Below are 12,997 nucleotides of genomic sequence, written 5' to 3'. Positions count from 1 at the left end.
TATATATAGTATAAATGGTACTTTAAAAAATAAATGTTACTATACAGAAAATTATTTGATCACACTACTAAGTGTAGTGTAGAAAAAATGCTTAAAGATTGTAATTGTTTTTATATAAAATTTTTCATTGTAAATCTTCCGAAATAAACAAATTACTGCTTTTACAAAAACTTCTTGATATAAGTGTGAAAATTAAAAAATTTAAAATTTTGTCATCAATAATTTTTTTATATGTTTTAATCAATTCATTCATAAAATAAAATATGAATTTTGAATAAAAATGTTTAGTTTATATTTATTTCAATTATTCTATTTACAATTATTTTTGTCAGATGAATCATAAAAGAAAATATTTCACTTATATACATTAAAAATATGAAGTTAAAAATTTCAATAATTTTATTAGTTGTTTTCTTTTTTATCTTAATTCTTCCACTTTGATTTCTTTATCTATTTCTATTTCATTTTCAAAAGATTCTAATTTTATAGAATGTTTATGCTTTTTGTGTTTTATTAGAGAATCTTCCATATTGTCATTTACTTCGTGTATATATGTATTTAGTTTTTCTAGCTTAATTTCTTTATCCATTTCATTTTCAAAAGTATCCAATTTTAGAGAACGTTTATGTTTTCTATGTTGTTTCTTTGGAGAACTTTCTATATCATCATGTACTTTATGTATGTATGTATTATTTAATTCTTCCATCTTAATTTCTTTTTCAAAGGATTCTAACTTTACAGAATGTTTATGCTTTTTATGCTGTTTCTTTGGAGAGTCTTTTATATCATCATTTACTTCATATATATATGTGCTATTCAATTCTTCTAATTTAATTTTTTTATCTGTTTCATTATCAGATGTTTCTAACTTTATAGAACGTTTATTCTTTTTATGATGTTTCTTTTCTGTACTATTATTTATTTCATGTAAATCCATATTATTCCATTCTTCCAGTTTAACATTTTTATCAATTTCACTTTCAGAAGTTTCCAAATTTAGAGAATGTTTATGTTTTTTACGTTGTTTCTTTGGAGAATTTTCCATCACATTATCGTTTACTTCATGAATGTTTGTATCATTTAATTTTTCTATCTTAATTTCTTTCTCTAATTCATTTTTAAAAACATTCATTGCCAGAGAATTTTTATGTTTTTTACGTTGTTTTTTTGGAGAATCTTTTATATCATTTACTTCATGCACATATGTGTCATCTAATTTTTCCATTTTAATTTCTTTGTCCATTTCATTTTCAAAAGCATTTAATGTTAGAAAATGTTTATGTTTCTTTTGTTGCTTTTTTGAAGAATTATTTATATCATCATTTACTTCGTGTATGTATATATCATTTAATTCTTCTATTTTAATTTCTTTATCTGTTTTATTTTCAAAGACATTCAATTTTGGAGAATTTTTATGTTTCTTATGTTGTTTCCTTGAAGAGTCTTCATTTATATCATGTGCATATGTATCATTAGATTCTTCCAACTTAATTTTCTTTGAACTTTTTTTATTTGGACTTGTTGAATTTCTTACATATTTATTTGTACTGAAATCATCTAAAGAAATATCAATATCATCTAAGTTTTTTCTTTTCTCAGATTTTATTTTTATATTAGATTTATTTTCAAGTATATTTTCTATTTCATTTGAATGAAAATCATTTATATAATTATGTATAGGCTCCAATTTAGATATAGATTCATTGATTTCTTTAATCTTTTTATCATTTTTTTTACTTTTTTTCTTTTTTTCACAATATTTAATTGATTCTTCTTGTTCATAGTTTTTCTTTGATTTTTTTTGTTGAACAATTTCTTTTTTTATTTCTTGTATATTTTCATCAGAAGAATTTTTATCAGATTCAGACGTAAAATATGTATTCTTTGTATGTTTAGTATTTGTTTTTGAAACACTATTAACTGAAATTTCATTTTGAATAATATTTTCAACAGATGATTTATTATTAATATTTTTATGCATTAATCGACATCCATGTAAATAATCACTGAAATAATAATAAAAAATTTATTATAAAATTTAGTCATTGAAAATAATGAAAAATATTATAAAGATTATCTCTTTTTCAATAAATAGTAACTTTATTTTAAAAAACTTTACTTTTACTAAAATTAACTTTTAAATGTTATTATTAATAAATATACTTACTCTGAATTTAAGACTCCACGAATAAATGGTAATTTACTTGTAAAATCAAGAAGTGTTACTTGAAATCTCACTTCCTGGCCTATTTCAAGATTATCACCTGGCCAATTTTCTTCATTATCTGGTTTTGGAATTGACACATTAAATGCTTTATGTACAAGTATCCCAATATGATCTAATCCCTTTTTATTTACTATTCCTATAAATAGTCTATTAATAAGTAAACATTTAGAAACTTCATTTTAATAAATATTATATATATATTGATATTACCTTTTAATGTACACCCAAGCTTAGGTCTAAATATATAAAAATCTGCTTCAATATCAATATGAATAAAACATGAATCATAAAATATTTCTCCCAATGGTGTTAACAATTTAGGATTCTTATAAGCTAACAGAAATCCCTTTAAACTGCAATAAATATAACCTATATATTATATATAAACATAACCATATATTTGTTAGATTTTTACATTTTATTTAAAATTGTATTATTAGATACAAATTTCGAGTTAAGAATATAATTCATGAAAATTAATGAAAATTATATACATACTCAGTATCGTACGAATTTAAATTCGAACTTAAAATTTCATTCAAAGCAGCATTTATATTTGTTAAATGGAATGGATGTAAACCAAAATGTTTTGTAAATTTTTCAAAATACACACAACAATCTTCATCTTCTAAAAGACCTGTGAGTTCCAAAATGGACCACGTAATTCCTGTATATGTTTTAAATTTCATGTTTATTCATTAAAAAATAAAAATGAATTACACTCCCGCGTAAAACATATGCAATGCAATAAATGTGTAGAGGTTAAATCTATGTTTGGCCGGTTCAATAGATAAGTGGCAAAATTGACGCTGATATTCAAGAATTTTATTTAAATACAAAATAATTTAAATATTTAAATTATTTAAATACAAAATGTTAATATTTAATTATTATAGAAAATTTAATTATTATACAATTTTCACAAAAAAAATATAAAAAATTTAATATTAATATATCATATAAAAAAATTTTGTATAATATTTATAATTTATAATAATTTTTAAATAAATATTGTTTGTAAAAAAAAGAAAATTTAAATTAAATTATATTATTTCAAAAAATAAAAATTACGGAATATATATTATAAGATATAATGTTTATATATTGATATATCAAATATAAACAAGAAAAACAAATAATGGGAAAAGGATAAAAACGCCATTTTTTAAATGATAGATATCTCATAGTTATTCTTTAAAGTTAGTCTTTAAAGTATAGTAGTGAAATGTGTTTTAATATCATCAGTTGAAATGTAAAAACGAATAATTTTTATTTTCAATATTGTTCAAATATCAACGTATCCAATAAATATATACGTAATAATAAAAGTTTAATAGATATGAACAATAATAACAGAAATGATGGATTATTATGTGGTTTCACTACCGCTAGTGGTAGCTCAATTAATATAACCGAGAAAGCTTTATCAAAAGCAAAAAAACTTTTCAATAAAGAACTTGAAGAAATTGACAATTATGAAGAAACATTCAAAAGTGAAAATGATATTAATGTACAATCATCAAATGTTGGATTTCAAACTGCAAATGGTCGAAATATTAATGTGACCAATGAAGCATTATTAAAAGCACAAGTATTATTTCAAGAAGAAATTTCCGAAAACCTTGAAAATACTTTTATTTTTCCTAAATCATTACAGAAACGAAAAATTAAAGATTTAGATGAAAATATACCCCTAAACAAACAAGTAAAATCTAATCAATTTAAAAAATTACGATTTAGTAATGAACTCCAAAATTCGAAAATTATTTATAAGAATACAATAAATATTGAAGAAGAAACTCAAAATACATCTTCAAAAATAATTGAAAATTGTAATAACAATAAATTAATTGACAATATTGATATAACTGAATCAACAAAAAAAAATAATGAATTATTAAATAATTCTTTCATTTCAAATGAAATTGCAGCTAGTGCAGTTGCACTTTTAGCTGATGAAAAAGATTTAGATTTTTCAGAAGCATGGAAATCTCCTAAAGAAATAAAAAATAATGAAAAATTTATAAATGTTCCATCTAGTCCTGTAATAGGAGGACGATTTATTTCTAAAAAACGAAAAAATACAAATAAAAAAAAAAGTATAAATAAAGTAGACAAATCTATTTATATAAATGATTTAGAAAAATTAAATGATACTTGTACAAATTTAAATCAATGTGTAAATGAAGAAAATAAATATTTAATAGAAAAGGAAAAATTAATAAATGTAGAAAACAAGACTAAATCTACAATTAATAATGATTTTGGTGATACTCAATTAATGATAGATTTTATAAATCAATCTGTAACTATATTAGAAAAACGTTTAGAAGCTGCTTCAAAACAAGTAGACCATATTTTAAAATATTTATATTAACAAAAAAAAATTTTTTTTTAATTTATATTAATATATTTACAGGATAATGAAATTAGTTTAAAGCAAAAAAATAAACCTAAACCAACAATCAGTAAATTATATTTTCATAGAAAAAATAATGCCAAAAATCGTATATCTTGGAAACAAATTAGCAAAGGAAAAAATCCTGTTCTATGTTCACATGAAGAGGTAATAATTAAACAAAAAATTTTAATTATTTATTACTTAATTCAATTATTAATTTTTTCTTTATTAGCTTAATAAAAAAAAATTGCCACTTGAAATTTTGGACATAACATCTAATAATGCATTAATGTATAAATTTCGATGTATAGATTTATATGGGTGAGATATATTTTATCAATAATTTTGTATATATTGAATCATTATATTATCATTTATAAAATTGATATATATTATTCAGGGAAAATATTGTGCAAAATAATATTGATGGTATAAAATTGGAAGATGGAGCATATTTGATTTTGGATGAAAATGGTAATGCAGGAATAACAGAAATTAAAAGATCTTTTTTGGCATGTCCAGGTGTAGATCCTAATTTACTTTCATCTGGATGGGTAGAAAATCATTATAAATGGATTGTATGGAAATTAGCATCAATAGATAGAATAAAATTGGGTTCTATTATGTTACCAAAGTATAATTTACATTTATTTTTTTATTTTCTCTGGAACTAGAGAATAAGAATATATATGTTTTATAATGTTTATATAAAAAAAATTTTTTTTAGAATGTTAACTCCTACTAGAGTGGTAATGGAATTAAAATATCGCTATGATAGAGAAATTGATAGATCTGAAAGATCAGCTTTAAGAAAAATTTTGGAAAAAGATGATGTTGCAACAAAACGAATGGTTCTATGTGTGTCATCTATTATTGAGGTGAATTTTTTTTAAAATGTTGATTTTTTTAGAATTAATTTTTATAAAGAATTTTCATTTTCTTCTTTTTTTATAGTGTGATGATTCTGCTACAAATAAAAGTCCTAATCAATATAAAATGTTATCCAAAAAATTGATATTAACAGATGGATGGTATAGCATTCAAGCTTCAGTTGATGAAGCAATGATTAAATATATAATGTCTGGTAAAATAAAAGAAGGAACAAAATTATTAACGTACGGATCCGAATTGTTAAACTGTGCTCAAGGATATCCACCTTTAGAAGTAAATATCTTTGAAGATTTGTTTAAATTTTAGCAGAAAATATTTATAATATATTATTTTTAGATTCCAGAAAATGTATGTTTAAAACTTCATACAAATTCAACAAGAAGAGCAAGATGGGATGTGAAATTGGGATATATGATATCCCAAGGACCAATATGCATTAAATTAAAATCGATTTTTCCAAATGGCGGTTTAATTGGAAAAATTAAAGTTATAATTGCAAGAGTATATCCAATGTTATATCATGAGAAAACTTCAACTGGAGAATCTAGTGAGATTGGCATGATTATAACATAAAAAATATATATTATTTTATTAAATTTTTTTAAATATTTTATATAATTAAATTTTATTATTTATATTATTATATGTTATTTTTTATTTTTTTATATTTTATTTCATTATATTATAGTTTTTCGAAATACTAGATGCGAAGAAAAAGCTAATATTATCTATGAAAAAAAATATCGTTCAATGATAGAAACATTCTATGCTAAAGCAGAAAAATATTTTTATACTGGAAAAAATAAAAATGATTTAGATAAAAATATAGATAGTATAGATTTAGCAGCAATTGAATGGAATGAAAATTGTGATGGATTATCTAAAAAGGTAATTAATTGAAATAAAAAATATTATTTTTTATATTATTTTTAAGCTTTAAAAATTCATGTATTTATTTATTACAGGAATTTCTTTCAGAACAAGAAATTGAGCAAATAAAAAATGATTGTCGTATGAAAGAAGAAAAATTTAGACAAGAACTGGAATCTAGATTACAAGAAAGTTTACCTCCGCCACGACAAGTTACTCCTGTTTTGAAAATTCGCGTGATTGAAGAAGAAACAAGTGCTATTCTTTCAGTTTGGTCTCCTAGCGAAGAGGTTTTAGATATTTTAAAAGAAGGAAATTATGTATCAGTTTCTACTGTTATGCCCTCAGCAAAAAGGTAGTTATTATATAAAATATTTATATTGTATTTATATATTTTTTATATTTCTTTATTGTTTCTAATATAATAACAATTAAATGTAACATAAAATCATTATTTTATTATATAATATATCATTAATTTATTGTAATAGAGGTAATGAATTGCAATTGACTACAAATCGAAATACATTATTCTGCCGAATAAATGATATCAATATAAATTTTTCTCAAAGAATATATACAGCATTATATGATATAAATAAGCCAATTTTTACTCCAACTTATGGAGAATTTGATACAGTAGGAATTGTTACTTCTATTGGAAATGAACCTTATGTAAGTAATTAATATAAATGTATGATATGCAATAATAATAAAAAATTTTAATGATTTTTTTTTTTTTATTTTAAAGGGTATGAAAAATTTTCAAGCTGTATATTTGGCATATCCACATATGGATTCTCAATCTTCATATTTATCAATATTGTTTTGGCATGGAATATTTTTTTATGGATATACAGAAATATTGACTGTAGGATCTTTTGTTGCCTGTACTAATTTAGAATGGCGTCGTGCTACAACATGGGATATACCAATGGCATATTGTACAGAACGAAGTACTTTCACGCGCAATCCTCGACACAGTCATCTTCAAAAACCTTTTGAAAATTTAAAATACTTAATAAAGGTAAACATTTAAAAAATATTAGAAATTCTTAATATAATAAATTCGTAAGTTTAAATAACTAAATTTAATACAAACTAATTAAATACAATTTATGCCTATGATATAATAATATAATAATTATATTTTTAAAGGATGTCAATATGTATATAGATACCTGTGCAAAAGAAATTTCAGAGAAGATACAAAAAAAACCAATGACAAGAATTTCAGATAAATTTATACTGGATGCAAATAATCTTGAAAAAACTGCATCAGAAGAAAATATTAATTCTAACAAACAATTTAATGATCATGCTTGTCAAGAATTTTTAAAAAGAAATTTATTGAATGATCAACCAGCAAAATCTATTGCTATACAAAAAAGACTTGAAAAATTACAACATTATGGTGAACCATGTAGTCTATCTCCAATTATACTTAATAATAGCTCCAAACGAGTATCATTAGAATTCAAATCTCCTATGAGGTCTGGAAATGAAAAATGTACAAAAGCTCATATGTCATTAAATGCTAAATTTGAGCAAAATTCCAGATGATATTGTATATTTTAAATTTTATTATATTTAAATATATATTAATTATGTACAGTATATTTTAGAATAAATTGTTAAAATTTTTAAAAATATATATACTCTATATTTCAAGTACAATGTAATGATTCATTATTTTTATTTTATTTTTCATAATAAGATGAAAATAATAAAATTATGAAAATTAAATCCTGTATATTGTATTTATTGTTAATATAAATAATTGTATTATTAATTTTAAAATTATTGTTTATATTAAAAATGTTATAAATACATATGAATACTATTTTTTAAATTCGCATTTAAAAGTTGTATAAAATAATTTTTTTTATATAATATTTTTTTATATAATATTTTTTATATAAATTTTATAATTATTAAATATTTATATTTAAATTATTTAGAAATATATGCAATTTAATCATTTCATATATGTTGATATTTATTTAAATTTGATCTTAATTATTACATAATCTGTTTTTCGTTTTTGTGTTAAATGAAGCTTTTGAAATAGTTCTTTCCTTTCAAGTAGAAACAGTTTCACCAACTATGCTATCTAGCTTTTCACTAACTATGCTTTTCGTTTTTGGTAAAACCGAAAGTATAAAATAAATAATTATTACATATCTTAAAAAGCAATATTATTATTATTTCACTTTAAATATGATGTTTTATATTCTTATTTTTGAAATTAAATTTATAGAAAAATTTATAATTTCAGTTACTATAATAATGAATACACAATTAGAACTAGCATATAGCATGAGATTGAATAAAGTATAAATTGTGGGACATAAATTTTAATCGATCAGATGTTATCTGATGGTAAAGTCTTAGTTTTTGAATTTATCAAGGAAATTAATAAATCATTTATAATATGACAACAGTAGAATGATTTAAATTCTAAGGTTTGAACTGAAAACCTTGTTTTAAAAAAATAATCAATAAAATTACTGTGATCTGTATAGGTTCTGTGTTATAAGTACGGCGAAAAGATTGTTAGATAAATGATTAAAAATAAGTTTAAAAATTAGTTGATTAAAGATACTTTTTTAAGAAGCATGAAATGCATAAAAGGAAACTTAAACGTAACACGTATGTCTTATAATAATATCTTTTCCATTTAATTTAGATGTTCAGATTTAAATATAATTTGTAAGCCATTTTTGTTTTTCAATTCGTATTTCTAAATATAAAAAATTAATAATAAATTAATAATAAATATTATAAATAAAACTAAATAATATTAAGTTTATTTAAAAAGAAATCGTTTATATTTTAATAGATTAACACAAAATGTAAAATCTGAAAACTTATCAAGAGTGAAAGATTATCAAAACAATCAAAATGAATCAAGTGATAATTTTCAATTACCAAGTTTACAAAAGAAGAAAACTTGGAAAGATGTTGATGACAATTTATCAACTGATTGGAATAGTAATGCAACAGATATATTTTGTTCATCAGAAATTGAAAATATTGCAACAAGAAAAGTTATGCAGCAGTGGGAGACTATTGAAAATACACTATATGAAGATGGTGAACAAGTAACTCAAACGGCTGTTTTGGAAGAATGTACACAATGGAAAACACAAATACCTCATTTAAGAATAATAGGAAAAAATCCATTTCTTTCTAAAAGTAATTATCAAGATTTGAACATAAATCATAATCAAGTGAAAAATATTTCTCATAATGAAGATACATATTTAGAACATAATATTTCAATAAAGGTAAAGAATATCATATAATATAAATTAATCATAATATATATCATAATATATAATATATATATAAATTAATCATAATATAATTGCCATATAATATAAATTAAATATCATATAATATAAATTAATAGAAAAATAACAATAATTGATATTATAAATCTTTCTGTTCTTATAAGATAATTTTAATTTTATATTTTTATATAATCACATTATATAAAAAAATATAATCTATTTGTAGGAAAGAAAAAATTCATCCAAGCATAAATTACAAAAAACTGCACAAGATGAAATACTTGATATGCTTTATGCATATGTAATATCAGAGTTGTTTCCTAAAAAAGAAAATGAAATTGATTCATTACATGATGATTTTAATGATGTTTTACAAATACGTATGGCATCTATTCATAGCAATAAAAGTTCTGCAAAAAGTTCAAAGATAAATTGGTTTGAAGAAACAATTCCTCTTGAAAATAAATTTTCAAATAATAGTGGTAAATCTGTAGAAGATCATATTTTATCTATGAGAAAAGATGTTACTCAAACAAACATGCAAGAAATTCAAAAGTATATATAAAAAATATTACAATAAGAAAAGTAAAATAGAAATTTTTCATAATATAGAAATAAAAAATATTTATTTATAATAATTTATTTATTTATAGAAAATATGATAATTTTATGAATAATGATAGAATAAGGAATGAAAAGGATGAATTCATCATGGATGACAAGTTTTCTAGGCCACATACTAGTAGAAATAAACTTGGAACAGTTTTCAATGAAAAGATTGTAGTTAGTCCTGTGCCTTATGTTTTATCAACTAGAGAAAGTTTTTCTACTATAAGAACTACTCCAATTAAGTTCATGGCACAGTCTCTAGAAGTTTCTACTTTTCAAAGTATATGATTTTTTTCTGTAATATTGCATTTTACATATAGAATATTAAAAATATATAAATGAATATTAAAAAATTTTTAATATTTAATAAATGTTAAAAAATTAATAAATGTTATTTTATATTTTTTAGGTTCAAATAAAAATATCAATTATTTCAAAAATTCCGAAAAAAATTCAAAAATTTCGAATTATCAATCTTCTTGGCATACTCCTGTTTCTCCTGCTGTATGGGTAAAAAATGTAAAGCTTGCTCCTCTAGATATGTCACGATTTCCGAATAGTAAAAATAGGTATTTAGAAAATATTAAGAATATTTTTAGCTATAATGAATATTTTCTATATTGTTTTTACAATTTTAGATCTTTAACATCATCAGTAGTATTATCCCGTAATAAAAAACCTTTAAGTCCTATTTCTCGATCTTCTTTGCCTGTTTCTGCACAAACAATTCATAATAATCATGAAAGTTTAGAAATTCAAGGGAAACAAATAACTCCTAGACAATCTCCTAAATTAAACATGTCAACTACAGGTTTGGAAAACATCTCTAGAAATAGTACAAAAAAAAAGAAGAGAAGTCAAACAAAAACAAAGTTATAATAAATTATAATAATTTTGATAGTTAGAAAAAAAATCGATTTTATAAATTCTGTAAGATTATTTTTATCTTTGTAAATTTAAATTGTATTTCATTGTTTTACATAAATATGATATAATAATGACTGGGTAAAGCGTGGACCATGTAATTGAAAAAAAATTATATTTCTTTCTTATATTTAAATTAATTTCCTTTTATATATTTAAAGTGAAAATTCATTATTGTTTGTGATATAATAATGATGTATGATAAAAATTCAATTATTTATTTTTTTATTGTAATTTATTAAAATCAATGATTTAAAAATTCAGATAACATTTATAATTCAAATGGTATATAAAGTACATCTTATATGATATATAAATACATCGTTATTGTTAAATAATAATAAGATATGTCATTATATTACAGTATTAAAATATACTTTAATTTTAAGAAATATTTTGCACTATAAATAAAAAGAATATTTAAACACTATGTTAAAAATAATAAGAACTAGTCTTCTAATTATAAAAATGTATATTTTAAATACTCTTGTTGTTTCAGAAGCGAATTTATTGTTGTAACTATGTCTACCTCACTTAATGTCTATTTGTTGTTTAATGCACACGCTTACGTGCGCAAATAAATATATTTTTGTAACGCACACATCTGTATTGGTCGTGCTTATTGTAAATATATAATAATTTATAATATTAAATGTACTTTTACTCATATTTTATATATGATATAAAATTTAAATTTAATAATATTATATTAAATTTATTAATATTATATTTAATTTTATCATTTATCATTTTTTAGTAATGATATATATTTTTAAGTAACGATATATCATTTTTAAAAATATTAAAATTTAATTATAATGTTTTCTTTTTATTATTATTATTTATTGAATATAATATTTTAATATAATATAATATAAAATCAGTAAAAAAGTATATATAGTTGATTGTATTAATATTATATTTAATATTAAAAATTATAAAATATAAATACGCGACAGAAAAATTTGTATATTAAGATTAAATTGCGCGTGCGCGAATGTCAACGTGGGGATAAGCTTTCACCGGTAGAATTTATGCCTTCAGTTACGCGTGGTCTTCGAAAGTGCGCGGACGTAGTGTTGTACATTGGAATTAATATGTATATTATTTAAACGTAACCGTGTTATTTATTACGCTTTAAACGTTTTTATAATCATTTTTATTAACTTGCGAGTGTTTTTACGTTAAATAACAAATATATTATTTATTATTTACCACATGGTGACGCAAATGAAGGATTTTAACGTATCATCAGAATCTAGCGGCATGTTCACATACGTTAGAAATACCGGCACTCATCTATCAACGTTAACAAGAATCTTGGGCGTGTGTACTGCAGTTGGTAAGTGAATAATTATTTTTATTGGTCACATTTATTTTTTTCATCTTTTTATATCTATTTTATATATATTTATAAAATATATATAATTAATAAGTAAATATAATATAAATAGATATTATTATTTATCTATTTTATATTATATTGTATAATTTTAAATGTTTTAATGCAAAAAATAACGTATGCATAATACAAATAGAATACAATATATATTCAATATATTTTTATTACATTATATTTAATATAAGATTGCATTGATTTTGCTAGTTTTTTTTTCAACATTATTACAATAAAATAAAAAAATAAATTTTAAATTCAAATTATTAAAAACTTAATTTAGTTTTTATTATTTTATGGTGATTCTGATATGCATAGAATTATGCGCATTAAACATTAATGATTTAAACATAATCATGTTCAAATTTTCTTTTACAATTAAT

The 12,997-nt window shown here is 21.2% G+C and overlaps 4 protein-coding genes across 7 annotated transcripts in view; 3 read left to right on the top strand and 1 right to left on the bottom strand.

The window, feature by feature from the left end:
• Positions 1-212: 212 nt before the first annotated feature.
• LOC102671885 (uncharacterized protein PFB0145c) lies at positions 213-3,056 on the bottom strand. Its single transcript, XM_031509473.1, has 4 exons — positions 2,726-3,056; positions 2,438-2,580; positions 2,168-2,363; positions 213-2,006 (listed from the first exon to the last, which is right to left on the bottom strand). The coding sequence occupies exons 1-4, from the start codon at positions 2,914-2,916 to the stop codon at positions 419-421; spliced, it is 2,118 nt and encodes a 705-aa protein (XP_031365333.1). The 5' UTR covers positions 2,917-3,056; the 3' UTR covers positions 213-418.
• A 510-nt stretch (positions 3,057-3,566) lies between these two features.
• Positions 3,567-8,041, top strand: LOC102678244 (breast cancer type 2 susceptibility protein-like). Its single transcript, XM_006613528.2, has 12 exons — positions 3,567-4,574; positions 4,647-4,793; positions 4,861-4,949; positions 5,029-5,262; positions 5,356-5,506; positions 5,583-5,792; positions 5,856-6,066; positions 6,208-6,407; positions 6,485-6,744; positions 6,881-7,064; positions 7,141-7,416; positions 7,548-8,041. Exons 1-12 carry the CDS (start codon positions 3,567-3,569, stop codon positions 7,950-7,952), a joined length of 3,375 nt encoding a protein of 1,124 aa, XP_006613591.1. The 3' UTR covers positions 7,953-8,041.
• A 656-nt stretch (positions 8,042-8,697) lies between these two features.
• LOC102678114 lies at positions 8,698-11,428 on the top strand. 3 transcript variants are annotated; one of them, XM_031509474.1, is made up of 7 exons: positions 8,699-8,854; positions 8,915-9,041; positions 9,232-9,679; positions 9,912-10,240; positions 10,339-10,574; positions 10,704-10,863; positions 10,933-11,226. In XM_031509474.1, exons 2-7 carry the CDS (start codon positions 9,013-9,015, stop codon positions 11,171-11,173), a joined length of 1,443 nt encoding a protein of 480 aa, XP_031365334.1. In that variant the 5' UTR covers positions 8,699-8,854; positions 8,915-9,012; the 3' UTR covers positions 11,174-11,226. The 3 variants fall into 3 exon arrangements, with proteins under 3 accessions (XP_006613590.1, XP_031365334.1, XP_031365335.1); XM_031509475.1 differs by having other exon boundaries at positions 8,753-8,771; XM_006613527.2 differs by having other exon boundaries at positions 8,698-9,041; positions 10,933-11,428.
• An 819-nt stretch (positions 11,429-12,247) lies between these two features.
• LOC102677788 overlaps positions 12,248-12,997 on the top strand; it is an 85,038-nt gene continuing 84,288 nt past the window's right edge. Inside the window, exon 1 of one of the 2 annotated variants that reach the window (XM_006613525.2) lies at positions 12,248-12,560. In XM_006613525.2, coding sequence (XP_006613588.1) covers positions 12,437-12,560 — 124 coding nt within the window. In that variant the 5' untranslated portion in view covers positions 12,248-12,436. The remainder of the gene's footprint in view (positions 12,561-12,997) is intronic. The other variant, XM_006613526.2, reaches the window with a different exon arrangement.

The sequence above is a fragment of the Apis dorsata genome, unplaced genomic scaffold (genome assembly GCF_000469605.1).
Source record: "Apis dorsata unplaced genomic scaffold, Apis dorsata 1.3 scaffold_156, whole genome shotgun sequence".
NCBI classification, from domain to species: Eukaryota; Metazoa; Arthropoda; class Insecta; order Hymenoptera; family Apidae; genus Apis; species Apis dorsata.
The sequence above is the reverse complement of the archived record's forward strand: the minus strand, read 5'-3'. Positions and strand labels throughout refer to the sequence as shown.

What these genes read in the sequence shown, in the direction of transcription:
- LOC102671885 (XM_031509473.1), bottom strand. Translation starts at nt 2,916, where the DNA reads ATGAAATTTAAAACATATACAGGAATTACGTGGTCCATTTTGGAACTC. An exon ending in TTAAATTCGTACGATACTGA is followed by an intron (nt 2,581 to 2,725) that starts GTATGTATATAA and finishes TATTTATTGCAG; the next exon opens with TTTAAAGGGATTTCTGTTAG. An exon ending in CGTGGAGTCTTAAATTCAGA is followed by an intron (nt 2,007 to 2,167) that starts GTAAGTATATTT and finishes TTATTATTTCAG; the next exon opens with TGATTATTTACATGGATGTC.
- LOC102678244 (XM_006613528.2), top strand. Translation starts at nt 3,567, where the DNA reads ATGAACAATAATAACAGAAATGATGGATTATTATGTGGTTTCACTACC. An exon ending in TTCTATGTTCACATGAAGAG is followed by an intron (nt 4,794 to 4,860) that starts GTAATAATTAAA and finishes TTTCTTTATTAG; the next exon opens with CTTAATAAAAAAAAATTGCC. An exon ending in CTATTGGAAATGAACCTTAT is followed by an intron (nt 7,065 to 7,140) that starts GTAAGTAATTAA and finishes TTTATTTTAAAG; the next exon opens with GGTATGAAAAATTTTCAAGC.
- LOC102678114 (XM_006613527.2), top strand. Translation starts at nt 9,013, where the DNA reads ATGCATAAAAGGAAACTTAAACGTAACAC. An exon ending in AGGAAACTTAAACGTAACAC is followed by an intron (nt 9,042 to 9,231) that starts GTATGTCTTATA and finishes ATATTTTAATAG; the next exon opens with ATTAACACAAAATGTAAAAT. An exon ending in AACATGCAAGAAATTCAAAA is followed by an intron (nt 10,241 to 10,338) that starts GTATATATAAAA and finishes ATTTATTTATAG; the next exon opens with AAAATATGATAATTTTATGA.